Consider the following 20,000-nt stretch of genomic DNA (forward strand, 5'->3'; position numbering starts at 1 on the left):
TCTCTGTTGTGACATGTTAATATTAACAGCTCCCCAGGGAGTTGAATCCAGTCCTTGGCTACAAAAATTTGGACAAACTCAAAATATTTTTGACAAATCCACCTGGTCCACGAAGAAGTATTGAAATTGAAAAAAGGTTTTCAGGCGTTGCCTAATATGTAGGTGAAATAATTCAATTAGATGAATCTTACCCGCATAAAAAAAAGTTTAAGCTCTTTAACTTCAAAGGTTCAAAGAAGGGCAGAATGGTGAATGTTACACAGTGTGTAAAGTGGCTGCTTAAATCTGCCAATGACAGGTCATAAGCCCTGCAGATGCCTAGACTTCTATTTATTTATTTTTTCATTCAAAATTACACTAGTTTAAATATTAATGAACTTATTAAGGATTTTTAGGCTATGCCCGTGTCAAGCCACAATAAATAACAATAAAAATACATAGTAAAATTAATTATATTAAATTATAATGACATGTGATGCAATAGAATAACAATCTGGAAAAAAATGTATAAGTAATAAATAATACAATTCCAAAGAATACAATGAAAAAAAGATAAGCAGAAAGAAATTTAAAAAATATTAATTATACAAATTAAGAATCACACATTATCAAATATACAAAATAATGGTATTATTAAAATCAACAAAATAATAGTAAAATATAATAGTATTAAAAAAAAACAAAATAAGAGTATCATTGAAATCAACAGAAAAAGAATATATATAAAAACATAATTATATTATATTCTATATTACCTTGATCCACTTGACTTTCTCATTATGAATTAATAAGGGTCCATGAAATACTTTCGAGTAAAAAAAAACCTTTTGAACTAATTAGTAGCATAAAAAATATTTTTGAATTTATAACTTTAAATTCCTGCGAAAACGCTTCATTGCTTTGGCCACGCCCCCCATACGTCACGATTGGCGTTAAAGTGCACAAAAGGCAGTTCGCCTAGCAAAAAAAAACACTTGCACGTTGGTGGCGAGCTAGAAAATTTGGTATTTGCTGATAAACACTTTATTACTGTTCAGCAATACGTAAATAAACAAAACTATCTGGTATGGTTACAGTGCAAATCGAAAGACAATTTAGACCAGCGAATTGCTCTGCAAAAGCAAGCGCCTGCATCAGTGGTGGTTTGGGCCACAGGACGCTCACCACTCGTTTTCATTGAACAGGGCGTAAAGGTAAATCAGCAAATCTACCGTGAAAAGATTTGCAATGATGCGTTGTTACCTTGGGCACGTCGAAAATTCGGTAAAACCGTTGGACGTTTCAACAAGACTCGGCACTATCCCAAAAAGCCCGTGTAATTCAACGTTTCTTACAAGAAGTTCCCAGCTTCATTTCATCACAACAGTGGCCTCCATATTCCCCAGACTTAAACCCAATGAACTTCCATGTGGTCCATTCTAGAAGTCAAAGCATCAGCTAAAAAATATGAGACGGTCGGCGCCTTGAGGTTACACTTCGCCGAGAATGGGACCAAACACCATCAGCCTACATTCGTGCAGCATGTGCAGTCTTCTTATAATAATAATAATTATGCATAATTTATAAAGCGCCATTTTCGTGATATAATACCTCAAGGGCGCTTTACAAATAAATTATATAAACATATCAATTTAATTTTAACTTTTTAATTTGAGAAAAATAATGTACTTTGTCACCACATGCTAAGAATTTATTTATTTATTTATTAATTTACACGCCCTATGGGCTTTTACATATTTTAGAAATTACATTTAAGTGCAGCAGTGAAACATGAGTATGTAAATTTAGTTAAAATTAAAGATAACATAAGAAAAGCTAAAAGATACAATAATAAGTAAAAATCAGGAAATGTACCAACATAGGTATATGGTACATAGAAAAATATTTAAAAAAATTACATATGAAAACATACACGCATACATATACATACATATAAGTTTATACATTATTATAGAGATACATGAGAAGAAAAAAAATAGTAAATAAAGAAAAATATTAAGAAATTTTACACAAATTAATTTATAACCTTTTGAATACTTAACCTATATTTATATAAAGACAGACGAAATATATCAACTTCACCATACTCGTTACCTAGCCGGTGTAGTCTAGGTATCGGAGAATTTATTGAAGATAGTAATCTAAATATTATGCTATCCCATTGAATCATATATAAATTTATTGTATTTTCGCATGTGCATATATATTGTGTATGAATGTGTGTATATATATGTATATATATGTATATATATGTATATGTGTGTATATATGTATGTATGTGTATATGTATGTACGAAGTATGTATGCTTTATATTTATGTATTTAATTGTATTTTTACATTTAATGTAAACTTTTTTTTTTCTTTTCTTCTCTTTTGGGCTATAACTGTTTTTTTTTTATTTCTTCAATATTGTTTTTTATTTATAGGAAACATATTCGTAAACCATATTTGCCGCAACAAATCGGTTTCTTAGAACAGGCATTTGCCCATATAGGAACCGATTGCAACATTAGGCGTATTAATATTTCTGGCTTGCCGACCCTTCATATACTGAGCCTACTCCTAGTACAAGCAGAATTTGCCAGAGTGTTTTTTGTGCCATTTTGTAACATTGTATGTATAAACTAATAAATGAATAAAATGAATAAATTGTAATAATAATTGTGACTGGCCAGGTGATTCTAAAAATAACGTTAGCTGCCGAGTATTTCGAAGAGGTACTTTCTAGCTGATAACACTAGTTAATTCCGGGACGTCCAATACGCCATTTGCTATTTTATATAAATTGAATAAGTCATTTATAATTCTTCTTTTACATAGAGTTGACATATTTAGTGTAGATAATAAATTATCATAATCAATATTTTCAGTGGGTATATTAAGTTTGTAATTGATGAATCTAAGGAATTTACGTTGTACTCTTTCTAACTTTAAAATATGAACATTGTAATAAGGTGACCAAATTGTTGAATTGAATTCAATTCAAATGATTTAGAGAACAAGTGGGTTTTAAATTTCTTCCGAAACATCACTTCACTCTCACAGTTTCGGACTTCTGCTGGGAGAGCATTCCATGCCGTAGGGCCTGCGACCGCAAATGCGCGTTCACTAAATTGAGTGCAATGTTTGCGTAGAGGTATAATAACTTTTCCTCTCGCCGTAGACGTAGCTGATCCAAGAGCGTGAGACGCCTGTCAGCTAGTTCATCTGGAATGCAGAGTTCCCTTAGATATTCTGGAGCAGAGTTGTGCAGTGACTTCTACATAAGCCGAGAGTTCGCATTCCACCCTCTGAGGAAAACGCAGCCAGTGCAATTACCGAAGTAGTGGAGTGATATGACTGAACTTAGAGATTCCAAAAATAAGTCTCGCTGCGGCATTTAATACAGACTGTAGGCGAGTCATTCTTGGACAGATTCGATGCTTTTATCCGCGCTAAAGGTGGCTCCATCAAACAATAACATTTAAAAAAAAATTGAAATGTTTTTACGATATACTGAAGTTTTTTTAATTAAAAAAATAAAAATGGACAAAATTACAGAATTTTTAATTGGTAACACTTCGAATGCCGACCCCTGTTGTATTACCAATTTAAATGTTACATAAAATCTATGTCACTAAGCCATTTATTAACCAAAATACTTAATATAGTAACAAAAAGTCCATAAGTCCACAAATAACTTAGTCATACAGGAATAAAGATTAGAAAAGGGTTATGCAAATGAAGTGGGTGTATTGCAAGCGTGGGAAGATTTACCTGAGTCACCGGTATTGTGTTACCTTGATTGTGAAAGTCGGGTTCTCAGTTCTCGGTTCTCAGGTGAGGCTCGTGATGGTTTAGCTAACAAAATATGTTAAGAATAGTATAAAAGCTGTAAACGTTTTAAACAATTCACCAGTCTTGAAGATGCCTACTTAGGCGAAAACGCTCGTTGGTCAAAATAATATAAAGTAAAACTAAACCAAGAAGTTTCATTGATAAGTTTATTTATAATTTTATCATAATCATTAACCATGGAGATTCATCAGGAAATATCAACAAAAAACATCAATATTATTCCAGTAATATGATTTGTCAAAAGAAAAATCTTGCAAAATATACTTTAATATTCTATTCTCACAGAGATTCCTCATCTTTGGTGGAATATTTGCCAGATTTATTATTATTGTGGTAAACAATATTATACGCTTATTCTCCGTACTATTTTAATTATTTAACGTGGGTTATAGAGGGAATCCTTTTCCGGTCCCCTTTTGTCGGTGTGCGCAGTGCACCGACTACTTCCTATTTCCGGTTGCGCACTGGCCCTTTATCCCTCTCTGATAATTCTCTATAGACAAGTTTAGTTAGATTCGCTTGCGGTTTTTCGATGTTCGTTATTACCTTTACTGATCGTTCTTGACGCATCCCCTTAAATTTAATTGTCGCCCTCCGATACTAGATTTTAAAAGAGCCGGGCTACTGAGGTGAGGGCGAGTGGTCTCATATACCAGGGGCGAACCGTGTATAGAAGCGATTATGCGCAGCTCACCATTATATTTGACTGACCGTAATAATGTTTTACTGTAACTTTATTTACAGAAAAACAAATAAATAATTACTATTTATTTTTAATCATTTCCACCGTTTGTATTTTTATTCTAAAATAAATATAAATATTAATAAAGCGCGCCCGGCGCCTGCGGTGATCCAAGAAACACGGCGATTAATTTAGCTTATTTTTTCATACAAATAAGTGTACTTTATTTTAAATGTCTTAACCCCAGTGCGGGTTTTTTCTCCTAGATTAAACTTGCAAATTACACAAATTATTTGAAGATTCTTGATTTGGAAAACAGTATTTCATACATTGTTTCTTAAGGACTATTTTTCTTTAAGATGGTACTTTTGACATAAGACCTAATTACTTTCATGCGTCAAATTGCAGGACATATAGCGCTGTACGCGGCCGTTTTAAGCACTATTAATTTCTAGAACAATTCGGCCAGTTGACATTTCAATTGAATGCCTAATATCGACTGAATTCATAGTGCTATTTTTTAATGAGTTATGTATTGTAATGGATAATATATTTATATTATAAAATATATCACGAAGGTACGTCGTTTGAGTTGATTTCATGGATGAGAGTTGTTGTATCACACAGAACCACAGAAAATTATCAATTTATAGGATATATTACTTACACTGAAGAGATGCCTGAATGTATGAAGAATAAAAAAAGTTTGAATGAATTTAAAAATAAATATTATGTATACTGTAAAATTATGTTAATAGATATGTTAGTAAAATAAGTGTAAATATTAGTTTATATACTATGTATTGTAATATAAGCTAACTTAAGTAATAAAAAAATAACAAAATATTATGTACCTTCTATGTAGATACAAATATATGATAATTTTTTATAGCTTACCTGTAAATAAAATCACCATTCGCCACTGTCATATACTCAGGTGCAACCAGTGCACCCCCAAAGATTTATTTATTAATTTGCCTTACTAACTTGAGTATATATTAATTAATTCATTTTTTTTACATAAACAGTCGACAATAATAAAATAACATAAAAAAGACACGGTTTAAAGACAGACCAGCAAAGTTTCTAAATAAAAATCATACATATTAAATTGTGGTACAAAAAAAGAGTGTGTTTATGTGTATTTGTATGAGAGTAAGTGTAGAGGTGTGTTTGTGTTCAGGTGCGTGTAAGCGTGAGCATAATTAAATAGCAAGTGGGAGCGTATCGCAGCAAGAAAGAATGAGTCTTAATTTATTTTTAAATAAAATAAGGGGCATGTTAAACATATCAATAGATGAAAAAAAAAGATCCATTTTATCAGTAAAATCCATTTTGTTTAGCAGATTGGCTGTAAGTGCATAGCGCTTTATTGTTTTTATAATCTTAAGTATTTTAAAAATTTTCGTTGAACATTTTCAATCCTTTCGTTGTTATGTATTGTGGGCTCCACACAACGGATGCAAACTCCAAGTTACTGCGTTTTTATGCATTTGATTAATATTATACTCCCGACACATGCGGGCCATATGTGTGTGGTATGTTGCATTACTTTAAAACAATGGCATCTCAAAGATGTCTTGATGTCTGAGTGTTCTCGATCCCGCATTTATTTATTTTTTATTAAGGAGGTTAGTATCTACTTTATTTTACTGCATTAAATAATTTTAGAATGGGAGCCCAGTACTTGTTTTCGAATTCTAGCCCTTACTTACAGTTGAAATAATTGATGTAGGATTATCACACGTCTAGCAGCTACAGAACACATACGTTTCAGAAAATTAATGTGCATTGCAGCCAAATCTTTCTTATGTTGTTGAAATTCCATTCGTCGATGCGTTTTGTAGCTGCTAGACTTTTTGTGATGTTAGCTATCATATTATGTAAATGTTATCAACTATCAAATATCTAAATTTAGTAAATGGGGTCTAGAATTTCAACCGTCCATGCGCTCAGTAGCTGCGAGACTTGTTGTTATCTAACTTCTATTTTTATAAATTTGCTTTTTATTTCGTTTTTTAAAATATCACTTAAACTCTAAACTTCACTGTCAAATATTTTTTTTTTACATAAAAATATAAATAGGGGCTAGATTTCTTTTTGTCCATGCGCTCTGTAGCTGCAAGACGCGCTGTTATCTAGCGCCTATATATCATAATTGAAGACGAGGAAGTAGAAAAATGGCGCTATATAAATTATCCAAACATTTTTATTATTATTATAATTAAATCTTGTATTTAATACATCGTGATTCGATTGTAATAATTTCGTAGAATTAATTCGTCATACTCGCTCAATTTTCGGATCATAACACTCGCTGTAAAGTGATCACAAAGGGACAAAAGACTCCCATTGGCCGGAAGCGGCGCCATATTGTGATTCAAATCGGAAACGCGTTTGAATTCCGAATGGGCTGTCATTTCGACCGAGTTTCTGACGTTTTGTGCTTAATCTGCCACTCGACGTTTTTTTTGTCGTCAGCGATAAATATTGTTCCGTTGTACTCGCATATCGTGACTGCTCTAGTTACCAGTAGCTCAATTACAAATTACTATCGACGTGCTTAAAAACATGCTAAGCATTTGAGTAATCACAATGAACAATAATGAACGTGCTTAAGTTATCGCAGTCATAAGTCAACGCGTGTATAATCTCTAAGTCAACGCTCGTGTCAGTTTGTTTTTTGTTTTTCTCGTAAATAAATATACATTTTACTGGCGAAAAATCGGCGTTCACTATAAAAAATAATACAATATGATGCATTTGCAAAATATTAAGGAGTATCTTATCCAAAAATGTGAAAATTAAATTACAATTACTATGGCGACTGCTTTTCTTGACATGTGGCTTGCCGACCTCCGACTAAATGCAATAAATAGCATGATAAATAATAAATAAATAAATAAATAGCAGTTTTGGAATATTTTCCATATTTACACCGGTGAAATTCAAATATGTGATTGCGCAGCAGGATTATATGTCGCGAAACTTAAATATTTTGACATTTAATATTAGGTGTTCACAGATATTCCATTGTGATCGCGAATACGATAAACAACCATGGTGAAAAATTGTGAACACGTCGCTTATTAGCACGTCGATAGTAATTTGTGATTGATCTACAGTTTTATTTAGTTTAATTGCTAAACTATTAAATGTATCATGGTGCTTAGAGCACTGTGTTGGTAAACCAATCGCAGCGTATCTTGATCATTTTTTGTTACATAAGTAGTTATGCAGAAAGCAGCTAGTTACAATTTTGAAGAAATTAAATTTTGGTGTTATCGGGTGCAGTAATGTTCTATGTTCTGCTAAAAACAGCCAAACCGCTTTTATACAAAAAACAGCAACAATCACCTTCTAAAAAACAGTGTCGATCACATAAACGGCATTTCTCAATTTGCACAAAACGCCCAAAACACTAAAAAATCTTACGATAAACAGGTGCGAAGGTTTTAACGGTCACTGTTATTAATATATTTCTTATTTTGGTGATACCGTGTGTGTTGGATTTGTTCCGACGTTTCGGCTACCATTGCAGGAGCCATCTTCAGGGTAAACTGAGTGTTTTGTAGAAAAAGTATGTTTTAAGTTATTGTTTTAAGCTTTGATATTTTCGCTTCAAAATTTGATGCATTCCTAAACGGTTTCAATGGAAGATAAGGTAATTGGTCTTACGCTTTATGTACCAGTCGAGGGATGTTGAAATTTTGCAGTGTTAAACATCCATCAAACAAATATTTCACGTCAAACCTGCCAGGAATCGACTCACGACCTCTAACATGGTAACCACTTCACTACGAGGCTGACTTATCCCCCTTTAGATTTCCTTCTTCAGATTTTTTAACAACAACAAACCACCACGCCGTTTCCCCGTAAGGGTAGGCAGAGAATATAGAACGCCACATCACTATCTTTGCATACAGATCTCGCTTCCTCTACATTCATACATCTTCTCATGCACGCGCGCCGATTATTCCGACTTTTGACATGTCCATCTTCAAGTATTTGTTGGATTTGGTCATTTCATGTCTTTCTCGGTCTTCCTCTATTTCTGCATCCGTCAACATTCGCATTGTAAATATTCTTAGCCGTTCTTTCGCTGTCCATTCGCTCTACATATCCAAACCAGCGCAGAGCTCCTTTCTTGATTTTGTCGATAGTGCTTACCTCAGCCTTACTTAATGTACGGATCTCGGCATTTGTGCATCTACCGTGCATAGTTTTACCACGCATTCGCCTGAGGGATCGCAGTTCGACAGCATTCAGCCTACTTTCATCCCCGTTTTTGCAAGTCCATACAATTCGAAATATAAGTAATGTACAGGAACTTTTAAAGATTTATTTTGCATTGTGCCAATCAATTTTGGAGTACGGTATAATCGGTTGGGGTGGTGCGAGTGACACAGTTTTAAATAGTGTATTGGTTGCACAAAAATCCATCATTAAAATAATACTCAGAGTCCCGATACAGACATCCACTGAAGAAATATTCCATAAATCACAACTTATGACACCAAAACAATTATACGCTAAAACAATACTCACTTATAGATTCAAAAACTACTCTTACTCAAATGAAAGACATAACCCCCACAATACATCATATACAAATAATATAATCACTAGATCCTCAACACATAAACAACTTAAACAAATACAAACTAATACCACTTTCAGACAAAGGGATTTTGAGTATTATTCAATTAAAATCTATAACCTACTTCCACTATCTATTAAAGCAATTAGTAATGAGAAAATGTTTAAAAAGGCTATAAAAAAATGGATAGTGGAGCTAGGTAGAAGTAAAATGGATTGTCTCATTCGCCCATACCAATGCTGAATCAACTGCTCCACAACTGTATGGCTTATGTTTGGTTTTTGTTGTTTTCATTGTGTGTTTTGTAATATAAATAATATAGATGTATATAAATACCTTGTTTTTAAAACTGTCTGAATATTTGTTAATTATGTTTGTTTTTTAAGTGAGTCTTCTTTGTTTATTCTCAAATGTAATAAAAAAAAAACTAAATTGTTAAGTGTCCTCGGCACGGGAAACCCCAGTGAGGTCACATTATTTTTATTATTAATTATAGTTTGTAATCGAAAAATATAAATAAATAAATAAATAAAAATAAATACTTCGCTCCCATTCATCAGGTTTATTAAAAAGGCTGAGAAATCCAAAAAATGGGCAAAAAAATTCAGCGCAAATACTGCAAAGCTCGAGAGTCTTGATACCTGTGAGTTCCCATACCAGTTTGCATCGTAATTATTTATTTATTTATTTATGTAAATGTTGTTTATGTCCAGATTCTCTCTAGTCTTATCCCGGACAGACAGAACCGCGCTGCTGTTATTAATAAACCAACGTATGGTCTATGTTTAGAAAGAAATGTATCTGTTTGTGCGTATTATGTATATTGTACGTACAGAAGCGGTCACATAAATTGTACCACCTAATTTTGAGGTTTTTCGGAAATTTAATCTAGTGTAATTTTTTTTTACCGCTTCAGTAATCATTAAAAAATTAAAAATCTGAAAAAAAAAAAAAATTTTTTTTTTCCATATACAGGGTGTTCTTTAAACCCTGTCACATCCGAAACCACGATGATCAGTATTTTTATTTTTTTTTAATTTTAAATTTAATTATTATTTCTATTTGTATGACTTCTGATTTATTTTATTGTGGATAACTTATATAGTGTCATTTTCGTAATAAAATACCTCAAGGGCGCTTTACATGGTGATTCTATTGTTAAGTTAATTTAATTGAAGCTTTTAAATTTGTAATTTAATTAAAATAATGTATTTTGTTGTCACGTGCTACGGATTTATTCAAATGATTTAGAGAACAAGTGGGTTTTAAGTTTTTTCCGAAACATCACTTCACTTTCACAGCCTCGCACCTCTGCTGGGAGAGCATTCCATGCCATAGGGCCTGCGACCGCAAATGCGCGATCACCAAATTTAGTGCGCTGTTTGCGTAGAGGTATAATAACTTTTCCTCTCGCCGTAGACGTAGCTGATCTAAGCGTGAGACGCCTGTCAGCTAGTTCATCTGGAATGCATAGTTCCCTTAGATATTCCGGAGCCGAGTTGTGCAGTGACTTATACATAAGCCAACAGAGTTTGTATTCGACCCTCTGTGGAAAACGTAGCCAGTGTAGTTCCCGAAGTAGTGGAGTGATATGACTGAACTTAGAGATTCCATGTTAATAAGAAAAATATTAAGAACGAAGAAAATTTGTAAAAACATTTTAAAAAATAACAAATGGTTGCTCACTTCTGCAGGGGAGAAACGAGGGGGGTGCGGTCGCGTGGTTAACGGTGTGTCAGTCCCCCCTCCTCCCTCCTCGTTTCTCTCCTGCAGAAGTTAGCAACCATTTGTTTTTAAAATATTTTATTTTATAGAATTTTATTTGTTCTAAAAATTTATTTTACAGCCTAATTTGTGAAATGGTAACTGTTATTGCTATTTTTATAAAAAAAACGTAATGCCCACATCTAGTGTTCGAGAGTGGAAATATTAGGTGATGCAATTTCTGTGACCGCTACTGTATATTAGATAATCGACTGTGGGAAGTCAACGAATATTTACAGAACGGTTCTGTATCGATCATCTTTTTTTAAAAGGCATCCGGTTTCTTATTAGGATAAGTTTAAAATTAAAAAATGGCCACGAAGACAATAATTTTTACACTAAAAAATGTATAAACGTGTTAAGAGGAAATGCAGTCTTACTTTTTCTTCATACAAACGTATTCACGTATATCTCCCTCGATTATGGCACTAGAGCGACGATTTTTTTACACACTATATTTATTTATTACTTTTATTTATATTCGGCATTTCTGCCATTTACATATATGTGGTATAAAGAGTGCTTAAAAAAAAATATTAAAAAATCGAGTATGAACTATTAATATACTCGTACTGTACACATTATTAATTACTTGAAATACATATATATTTTAAAGAAATCATACAATAACAAAATACATTAATCAATCAAAGTATAACTATTCCAACCCAATCGGGTTGTGGTCCTGTGGCTAGTGTCTCGGACTCACGGACCAAAGGTCTGTGGTTCGAATCCCACTCTACCCCAACTTGATTCCATTTTCTAATAGTGAGTTATTTTACAACTCGTTGAAAATGGCCCCCAAAATTAAATATTTGGGTAAATCATAAGAACGCAAATATTTATTTTCTAAAAAAAAATAAAATCTAAAGATGATTCGCTCTTTTTGATAAAAATATGTCGGTCACTTTATTTTTTAAGTTAGGCAGAGATAAACTAAATATATCAAAATATGATGCTTCATTCCCGGTATTCTGTAATCTAACAATAGGTGAGTTATATTGAGCTACTGTTCGAGAATTTTGACAATAAAATATTGTAGATGTTCTGCGTAACCTAGGTGGTACATAGAATGAAATTATTTTCAGTAGATCAGGGGTATCAAACATTGGTTTTATTATTTTATATAAAGTCGTAAGATCGGTCGATGCTCTTGCAATTTAGTTAGTTTAAGAGAGTCAAAAAATTTGTTATAATTTAATTGATTAGTAGAAAACCCCATCTTAAAATTAATATATCTAAGAAATTTATTCTGAATTCTCTCAATAGAATCTGAGAAAGTGATTTGATAAGGTGACCATATTGGAGAATTATAATCTAGTTGGCTTCTAACTAGAGATGTGTAAAGATATTTTGATGTGTTTATATTCTTAAAATCTTTTCCGGTTCTAAGTACAAATCCTAATAATATTACAGCTTTGTTAGATATTTTAATAATGTGCTCTTTAAATAATAATTTCGAATCGAACAAAACACCCAGATCGCTCACGGTAGAAACATCAGTAATTTTATTATAATCTAGTTGGCTTCTAACTAGAGATGTGTAAAGATATTTTGATGTGTTTATATTCTTAAAATCTTTTCCGGTTCTAAGTACAAATCCTAATAATATTACAGCTTTGTTAGATATTTTAATAATGTGCTCTTTAAAAAATAATTTCGAATCGAACAAAACACCCAGATCGCTCACGGTAGAAACATCAGTAATTTTAATTTGATTTAACATATAATTAAATAGAATAGGATTTAAGATTGGAAATTTTAGAAATAAATAAGATAAAAAATAATAGCGACAGAATCTTTATAAATCAGCAGATAGAATTTAAAAACTCACCCTTATTAGCCCCCATAGTTGGACCCTGTACGTTGTAATAAAACAATAAATATTTTTCACATAGTAGAATATTCTTTTAAAGTACACCGCCAACACATGTTTCAATAATTTGTCTAACTCTGTTCCATTGAAATATTGCGTATTGTATCTTTTTCAACTTATTTTTAAATGTCCCTACACTGAAGATAATATTTAGTTTTATATAAATTATCCTTACACTGTATAATATTCACCAGTCTGAAGATGCCCATTAGAAAGCGCTAATTGGTCAAAATAAATAAGTGGAAGTGTACCAAGTATTTTTTAAATTAATAACTTATATGTAAATATAAGTTATTACATCATTACAGTAATAATAATTCAAGTAGGAATGCTGTTTTTATTCGGATTCAACAAAAAAATTTAATTTGCTGTAATTTATATAGTGAAATAATCATTCTAATAGTTTTTAGTTCATTAGGGAGATTATTATATATTTTTATTCCTTTCAAAACAGAACTGTTTTGAGGATGACTTGTGTGGAATTTAGGAATTACGTTATTATTTTGGTATCTGATTGACTTACTAATATCAAATTCGTCGATTTTTTCTTCTTTGTAAATTTGTACAATATAATTAATTTTGTAAATAGTGTCTACTGTATGAACTTTAAATAATTTACATAGATTTTCCGTGTTGAATGTCGAGGGTTTCTTTAACATTACTTTGATAATTAATCTTAGTACTATTTAAGAGGGTTTAATATATTGTTATATGCACAACACCATCCAACAATACCATATTGTAATAAAGATTCTTTATTACAACAACAACAACAACAACAACAAACCATCACGCCGTTTCCCCGTAGGGGTAGGCAGAGAGGATAGAACGCCCTAACACTCTATCTTGGCATACAGACCTCGCTTCCTCTACATTCATACATCTTCTTATGCACGCACGCCGATTATTCCTACTTTTGACATGTCCATCTTCAAGTATTTGATGGACTTGATCGTGCCATGTCTTTCTCGGTCTTCCTCGTTTTCTGCATCCATCAACATTTGCATCGTAGATCCTTTTAGTCGTTCTTTCGCTGTCCATTCGCTCTACATGTCCAAACCAACGCAGCACCCCTTTCTTGATTCTGTCAATAATGCATGTCTCAGCCTTACACACTTCACGGATCTCGACATTTGTAAATATAAGTTATTACATCATTACCATGGAATTCCATCAAGAATTGTCAATAAATAATTTAAAAGGAAGAATTATATATTTAAAGATAAATAAATATCGGAGTGGCAGAAAAACTGTATTCAAATATCTCCTATTCATCAAGTTTCTCTGACACCCATATCCTCTTAGAATGTTACAAAAATGTGTCTTGTGTACAACACACGACACTCGTTCGCATGCTTGAACATAACATGTACACACTTGAATTATTGTAGGCACACTGGCACACCCACACTCTTAAAATAGATATGAATGAATACTTTTTCAAAGATGTTTTGATCTTTAACAAAGAAACGAGAAAAAAATAACTCTAAAAATATTCAACGTGACTAATAAATTTGGCTTCAACATTATCTTTCAATGTACAAAGAACTCATTTAAGAAAAGTAAAATTGAATGGTCTTTAGCGTGGATGCTGTTGCAAAAAATCATTTTCTTATCTCTGTTAAGCAAGTATAACTTTTTATTTAGTTTTGTATGCATGAAAACAATTAAATACATAACGAATAAATGCGACCTCTTCAACAAACGTGTTTTGAATAGAACAAACGTTTTTTCCTTTCTCCAGTATGTAAAAAAATGCTTTATATGTCGTTCTTTATTTTTTTACAAATTCAGAAACGTTCATTTGTTATAAATAGGAAAAAAAATCATCTAGGAAAATAAATAATACTTAAACATTTAAATTTATTGCAACAGAGAGGGAAAACATTTCTGAGAAGGGAATATGGGAGTCTAGGCATTTACAGGGCTTATGACCCGTCATTGGCTGGTTAAGGTGGCCACTTTACACACTGTGTAACATTCACCATTCTGCCTATGTTCGAACACCCGCATTTCCTCAACTCTTCCATCTGTTGACTTTTTTGAAGCAAAAGAGCTGAAACCTTTATCATGTGGGTGAGATTCATCCGGCTGAACCAATTTACCTACTAAGCAACGCCTGAAAACAATTTTCCAATTTTTTTATGCTTATAGATATTACACACGCGTTGACTTAATGAGGTCATCAGCCCAGTAAATGCCTAGACTCCCATATTCCCTTCTCAAGAACTCCCTAGGGAGAAAATCCAGCCAGTCTGCAGGCATTTGGACCTACTCAAAACATTAATGAATAATGAACATGCTTAAGTTATCGCGGTCATAATTCAACGCGTGTGTAATCTCTAAGTCTACGTCGTGTCGGTTGGTTTTTGGTTTTCCTCGTAAATAAATACAGTTCATTGGCGAAAAATCAGCGTTTTCCATAAAAAATAATACAATATATTATAAATATAAAGTAAGGAGTATCTAATACAAAAAAGTGAAAATTAAATTACAATTATTACTGCGCCTGCTTTTCTTGACATTTGACTTGCCAACCGCCGGTTAAATGCAATAAATACCATGATAAATAATAAATAGTTAATAAAAATAGCGATTTTTGAACATTTTCCATATTTACACCGGTGAATTCAAATATGTGATTGCGCAGCAGGATTATACGTCGCGAAATGTAAATATTTTCACATGTAACATTAGGTGTTTACAGATGTTCCATTGTGATTGCGAATACGATAAAAAGCTATGGTGAGAAATTGTTATCACATCGCTTATTAGCACGTCGATAGTTATTCGTGAATGAGCTACAGGTATAATTGATAAGATTAAGGGTCTAAGAGATGGTTCGGTCAGGTGAACGGTAACGTAGGAGTAGGACTGTGGAGGTCATCACCATCAAGCCGTAAAGTTGGCACGGCCGAACACCGCTCTGGCCCGCAACGCGTAACCCGACGCAACGTCAGCGAAAGAATACGCACATTTCATCTTGGAATTTCGTGTCGCATTACTTGTCCGAGCTGACGTTGCGTCGGGTTACGCGTTGCGAGCCAGAACGGTGTTCGGCCCTGCTAACTTTACGGCTTGATGGTGATGACCTCCACAGGACGACCAAGAAAGACGTGGCATGGATCGAATAATAATATGCCAAAGGTTTAATTACCATCTTTGGAAAAGTCCAAAAGGTTTGTTCTATAGGAACAATACCCTACATAAAATATATCGGATTCGCGGGATAACTATTGCCGAGTTCATGGAGTCTGTTTAATACGGCATTTCAAATATACACTGTCCGTGAATTGTCGCTACAAAACGGCGGCACCTGTCTGGTGGTTCTTCCAGGCTCCTGAATGAGAGAAATAGCTCTGGGCAATCCCAGAATTTACAATTTTAGTCATGTCAGTTTATAGTTTGGCATACGCTATCGGTCCCTGCCACAGTAGTCGTAACGTGGCGTCGGAACGAGTCCAACCTACACGGATCACCTAAAAAATACCATACGTATGAATAAGAATTTCTGTTTCATGGAAATAACTTTAAGCCGACGTCATTTTACATTGTATTTTGTATATTTAGCTCCGATAAAACACCTGATAAGTGCAAATAGATAAGTTATTTCATTTACACACTTACAATGGCATTATCAATCCTTCATGTTCATTCATCTCGTAACAACTCCATTCATAAATCATTTATGTGATTTTAATTATCGCGTTTTAATATAAAGCGTAATATTTTACAGCGATGACTTTACTTGATTTATTTTTATTAGGAAAAACAACAGAAATAGCATAAATAAATAAGTATTAAAGTTAATACATCATCCACAAACCGTAATCCGCGTCGGATGATGCATGGGGCACTGCATTGAAATAGTATATGCCAGGGGCGAATCGTGTATAGAAGTTTGGTAATGTATCCAAAATAAAACAAGTTTATTGGATTGTAATTCTAATATTATGTACGAGTATAATAATTTTTTATATTTTTTTATTATTTTTTTATATTTTTTTATTTTACTATATACCTACTAAATATATAAAAACTTGTAATGTTCCCAATAAATTAAAATAAAATAATATTATAAAATCTTAATGTATTTTACCTTAATTGACATTAAACATGAATGAAACCTGTGTAAAACACCAATGTAGAATTTCAACAATAATTTCAAAATAAACCTGTATAAATGAAATCAATATTTTTATAATTATTACATTAATTTTAAAGTCATACCCTTAGAAATGTTTCTAAATAATGGAAGGTTTTTCCCCAATATAACCAAAATATTCCTCTAATATACTCAGTATACCCTAATTGAATTTTAATTACTCTACTTTTTTTGGCTTGTATAGAAATCCACAAACATAAAATAGCAATTATTTTTAGTACATAAGGAAACTTTGTAAATATTTAAGTTAGTTTGTTTGAAAATGTTCTAACAAGACGAAACGCGTCACAAGAATTACAATCCAATAAACTTGTTTTATTTTGGATACATTACCAAATTAAATATGGAATTCTACCAATTATCTGCATACACAATAAATAAGTGTATAGAAGTGATTATGCGCAGCTTACCATTATATTTGACTATCCATATTAATGTTTTACGGTGACTTTATTTACAGAAAAACAAACAAATAATTACTATTTCTTATAAATCATTGCCACCATTCGTATTCTTCTCCAAATACAAATAAAACTATTAATAAAGCGCGCCCAGCGCCAGCAATGAGCCAAGGAACTAGCCGATTACTCCAGCTTATTTCTTCATACAAATAAGTGTACTATATTTTGAATGTATATTAAACCCAGTAGCGCGATTTTTCTCCTAGAGTTAACTTGCAAATTACACAAATTCTTTGAAGATTCTCGATTTGGATAACAGTATTTCAAACATTATTTCTTAAGGACTATTTTTCTTTGAGATGATACTTTTGACATATGACTCGCAACACACGTGGCGCTCGATGCGGCCGTTTTGGCATTATTCATTTCTCGAACAAATCGGCCAGTCGACATTTCAATCGTTATGAGAATACCTAATACTGACTGAATTATAAACTTGTAAATAAGTTATGTGTTGAATTCATGGATAATAGAATATAGCTAGAGCTATATAATATATCACGAATTTACGTCGTTTGAGTTGATTTCATAGATAAGAGTTGTTGTATCACGCAGAACCACAGAAAAATAGCAATTTATTACTTATAGTACCTACTATGTAGATACAAATAAATTATATTTTTTTATAGCTTACCTGTAAATAAAATCACCGTTCGCCACTGGTATATGCAGTGTATCTATCTATCTGTATCCAACATTATGTAGAGGGTTGATATCAATAAAAAAATAGACATTTAAAAAAATTATTATACGTAGGGGAAACGAGTCCAAAATGATCCCTTTAGGGGAGAATTGATATTTAATATATAAAAAATGACAATTTTTTTAATAATTCGACTTGTTTTGAAAAGTGTAATCATTTTTCTATATATCGCAATCCATCAAATTGTGTTATTATTCAACATGTAATTTCTCTACCGATTTTAGCAAAACCCTACCAAATTATCATTTTGTCCTACCATGTATACAAAATGATCCCTTGAGGATTATTTCACAGGATCATTCAGGAGTTATTGTTTCTAATAAAACAACTAAAATATTGATAAACTAACATATGAATAATGAAGGAGATTTAAATGATATTTAAAAATGACTTGCCTTAGATCAGGCGGGTATAATTTATATTTTTTTACGCGCACCCGTTTTACTGCACGCGTCTCTCCGCCATTTTCTTGTAGACTGGCTGGATTTCGTCCCGAGGGAGTTGTTCATATTTAAATTTGTTGCAACAGAGAGGGAAAACACTTTTGAGAAGGGAATATGGAAATCTAAGCATTTACAGGGCTTATGATCTGTAATCGGCTGGTTTAAGTGGCCACTTTACACACTGTAACATGTGGATGTTTAAACATTGGCAAAATGGTGAATGTTACACAGTGTGTAAAGTGGCCACTTGAACCAGCCGGTGACAGGTCAAAAGCCCTGTAAATGTCTAGATTTCTATATTCCCTTCTCAAAAGTGTTTTCCCTCTCTGTTGCAACAAATTTAGATATTATCATTGTTATGGATAACTTATACAGCGCCATTTTCGTAATATAATACCCCAAGGGCGCTTTAAAAAGTGATTTTATAAAGTTAAATTGGATTTAAACATTTTTAATTTTAAAAAAAAACAATATACTTGGTCACGCAATACATCTCATGCTCACGCGCCGATTATTCCTACATTTGACATGTTGTCCATCCTCAAGTATTTGTTTTATTTGATTATTTATATTATATTTTGCATCGTAACTCTTTTTAACCGTTATTTCGCTGTCCATTCGCTCTACTCGTCTAAACTAACAGAGGACTCCTCTGTTGATTTTGTGACTCGTGATTTAATACATTTATTTGGTACATAATATTTACAACTAATGCCTCAAATTATTTATAATTTTATAATAATTAATTAATTTAATTTTCCTTGTTACAGGTGAGTTGAAGTGCATGTCCCTTCCACACGGCACAAAACCATTCCTGGGTAATGACGGTGTATGGGATCCGCTAAGTCTATCGAGACCACAAATATCACTCAACACTCATGGCAGTGATACTGGTAAGCTTTATTGATGAATCTCTATTTCATTTTTTTTCGTAAATTTAGTCACTGTTGAAAATTTAATTGACGCTATAAAAACTTTAAAATTCAATTTGTCAGCCATCTATTGTTTAGTAGAACTACTAAACGTCAGCCGAGACGCAAACCATTTAAAGCATATTAACGCTATCTCCCGCTAGGTGACCATTATACCCCTTCGCCTCACGTTTACGAGTATTTATATTGATACCGGAATCTCTTCTTACATGATGGATACGCTTAACACAATTGTTTTTTTTTTTAATCTATAGGTACTATTAAAGGAACAATGGTAAATACCGTATGTTTACGTCATAAACCAAACAGAAAATAAATAATAAAAGTTAAAAAGCTCATTCTAAATAATTAAAAAAATTGTGTTAACAAATTATTATTAAAAGTAAATCATGAACATTAAATTACAGTAAGTGTATAAGAAAATAACTATATATGGTACACATATTCAAAATAATGTCAGAAAGAGTATGAGAAAACAATGAAAAAAAATACATGAAAATGAATGTTTTAAATGGACTTCAAAAGTAAAAAAAAAA

The 20,000-nt window shown here is 32.5% G+C and overlaps 1 protein-coding gene across 1 annotated transcript in view; it reads left to right on the forward strand.

The window, feature by feature from the left end:
- The window catches only part of LOC148283535 (uncharacterized), a gene marked incomplete at its 5' end in the record, with an annotated part of 203,994 nt that extends 183,994 nt beyond the window's left edge, over window positions 1–20,000 (forward strand). The window contains one exon of the mRNA XM_088243661.1: window positions 19,303–20,000. Coding sequence (XP_088099787.1) covers window positions 19,303–19,439 — 137 coding nt within the window. The remainder of the gene's footprint in view (window positions 1–19,302) is intronic.

The sequence above is a fragment of the Micrasema longulum genome, unplaced genomic scaffold, assembly GCF_059751315.1.
Source record: "Micrasema longulum isolate JH-2025_06_02 unplaced genomic scaffold, ASM5975131v1 h1tg000224l, whole genome shotgun sequence".
In the NCBI taxonomy this organism is placed as follows: domain Eukaryota; kingdom Metazoa; phylum Arthropoda; class Insecta; order Trichoptera; family Brachycentridae; genus Micrasema; species Micrasema longulum.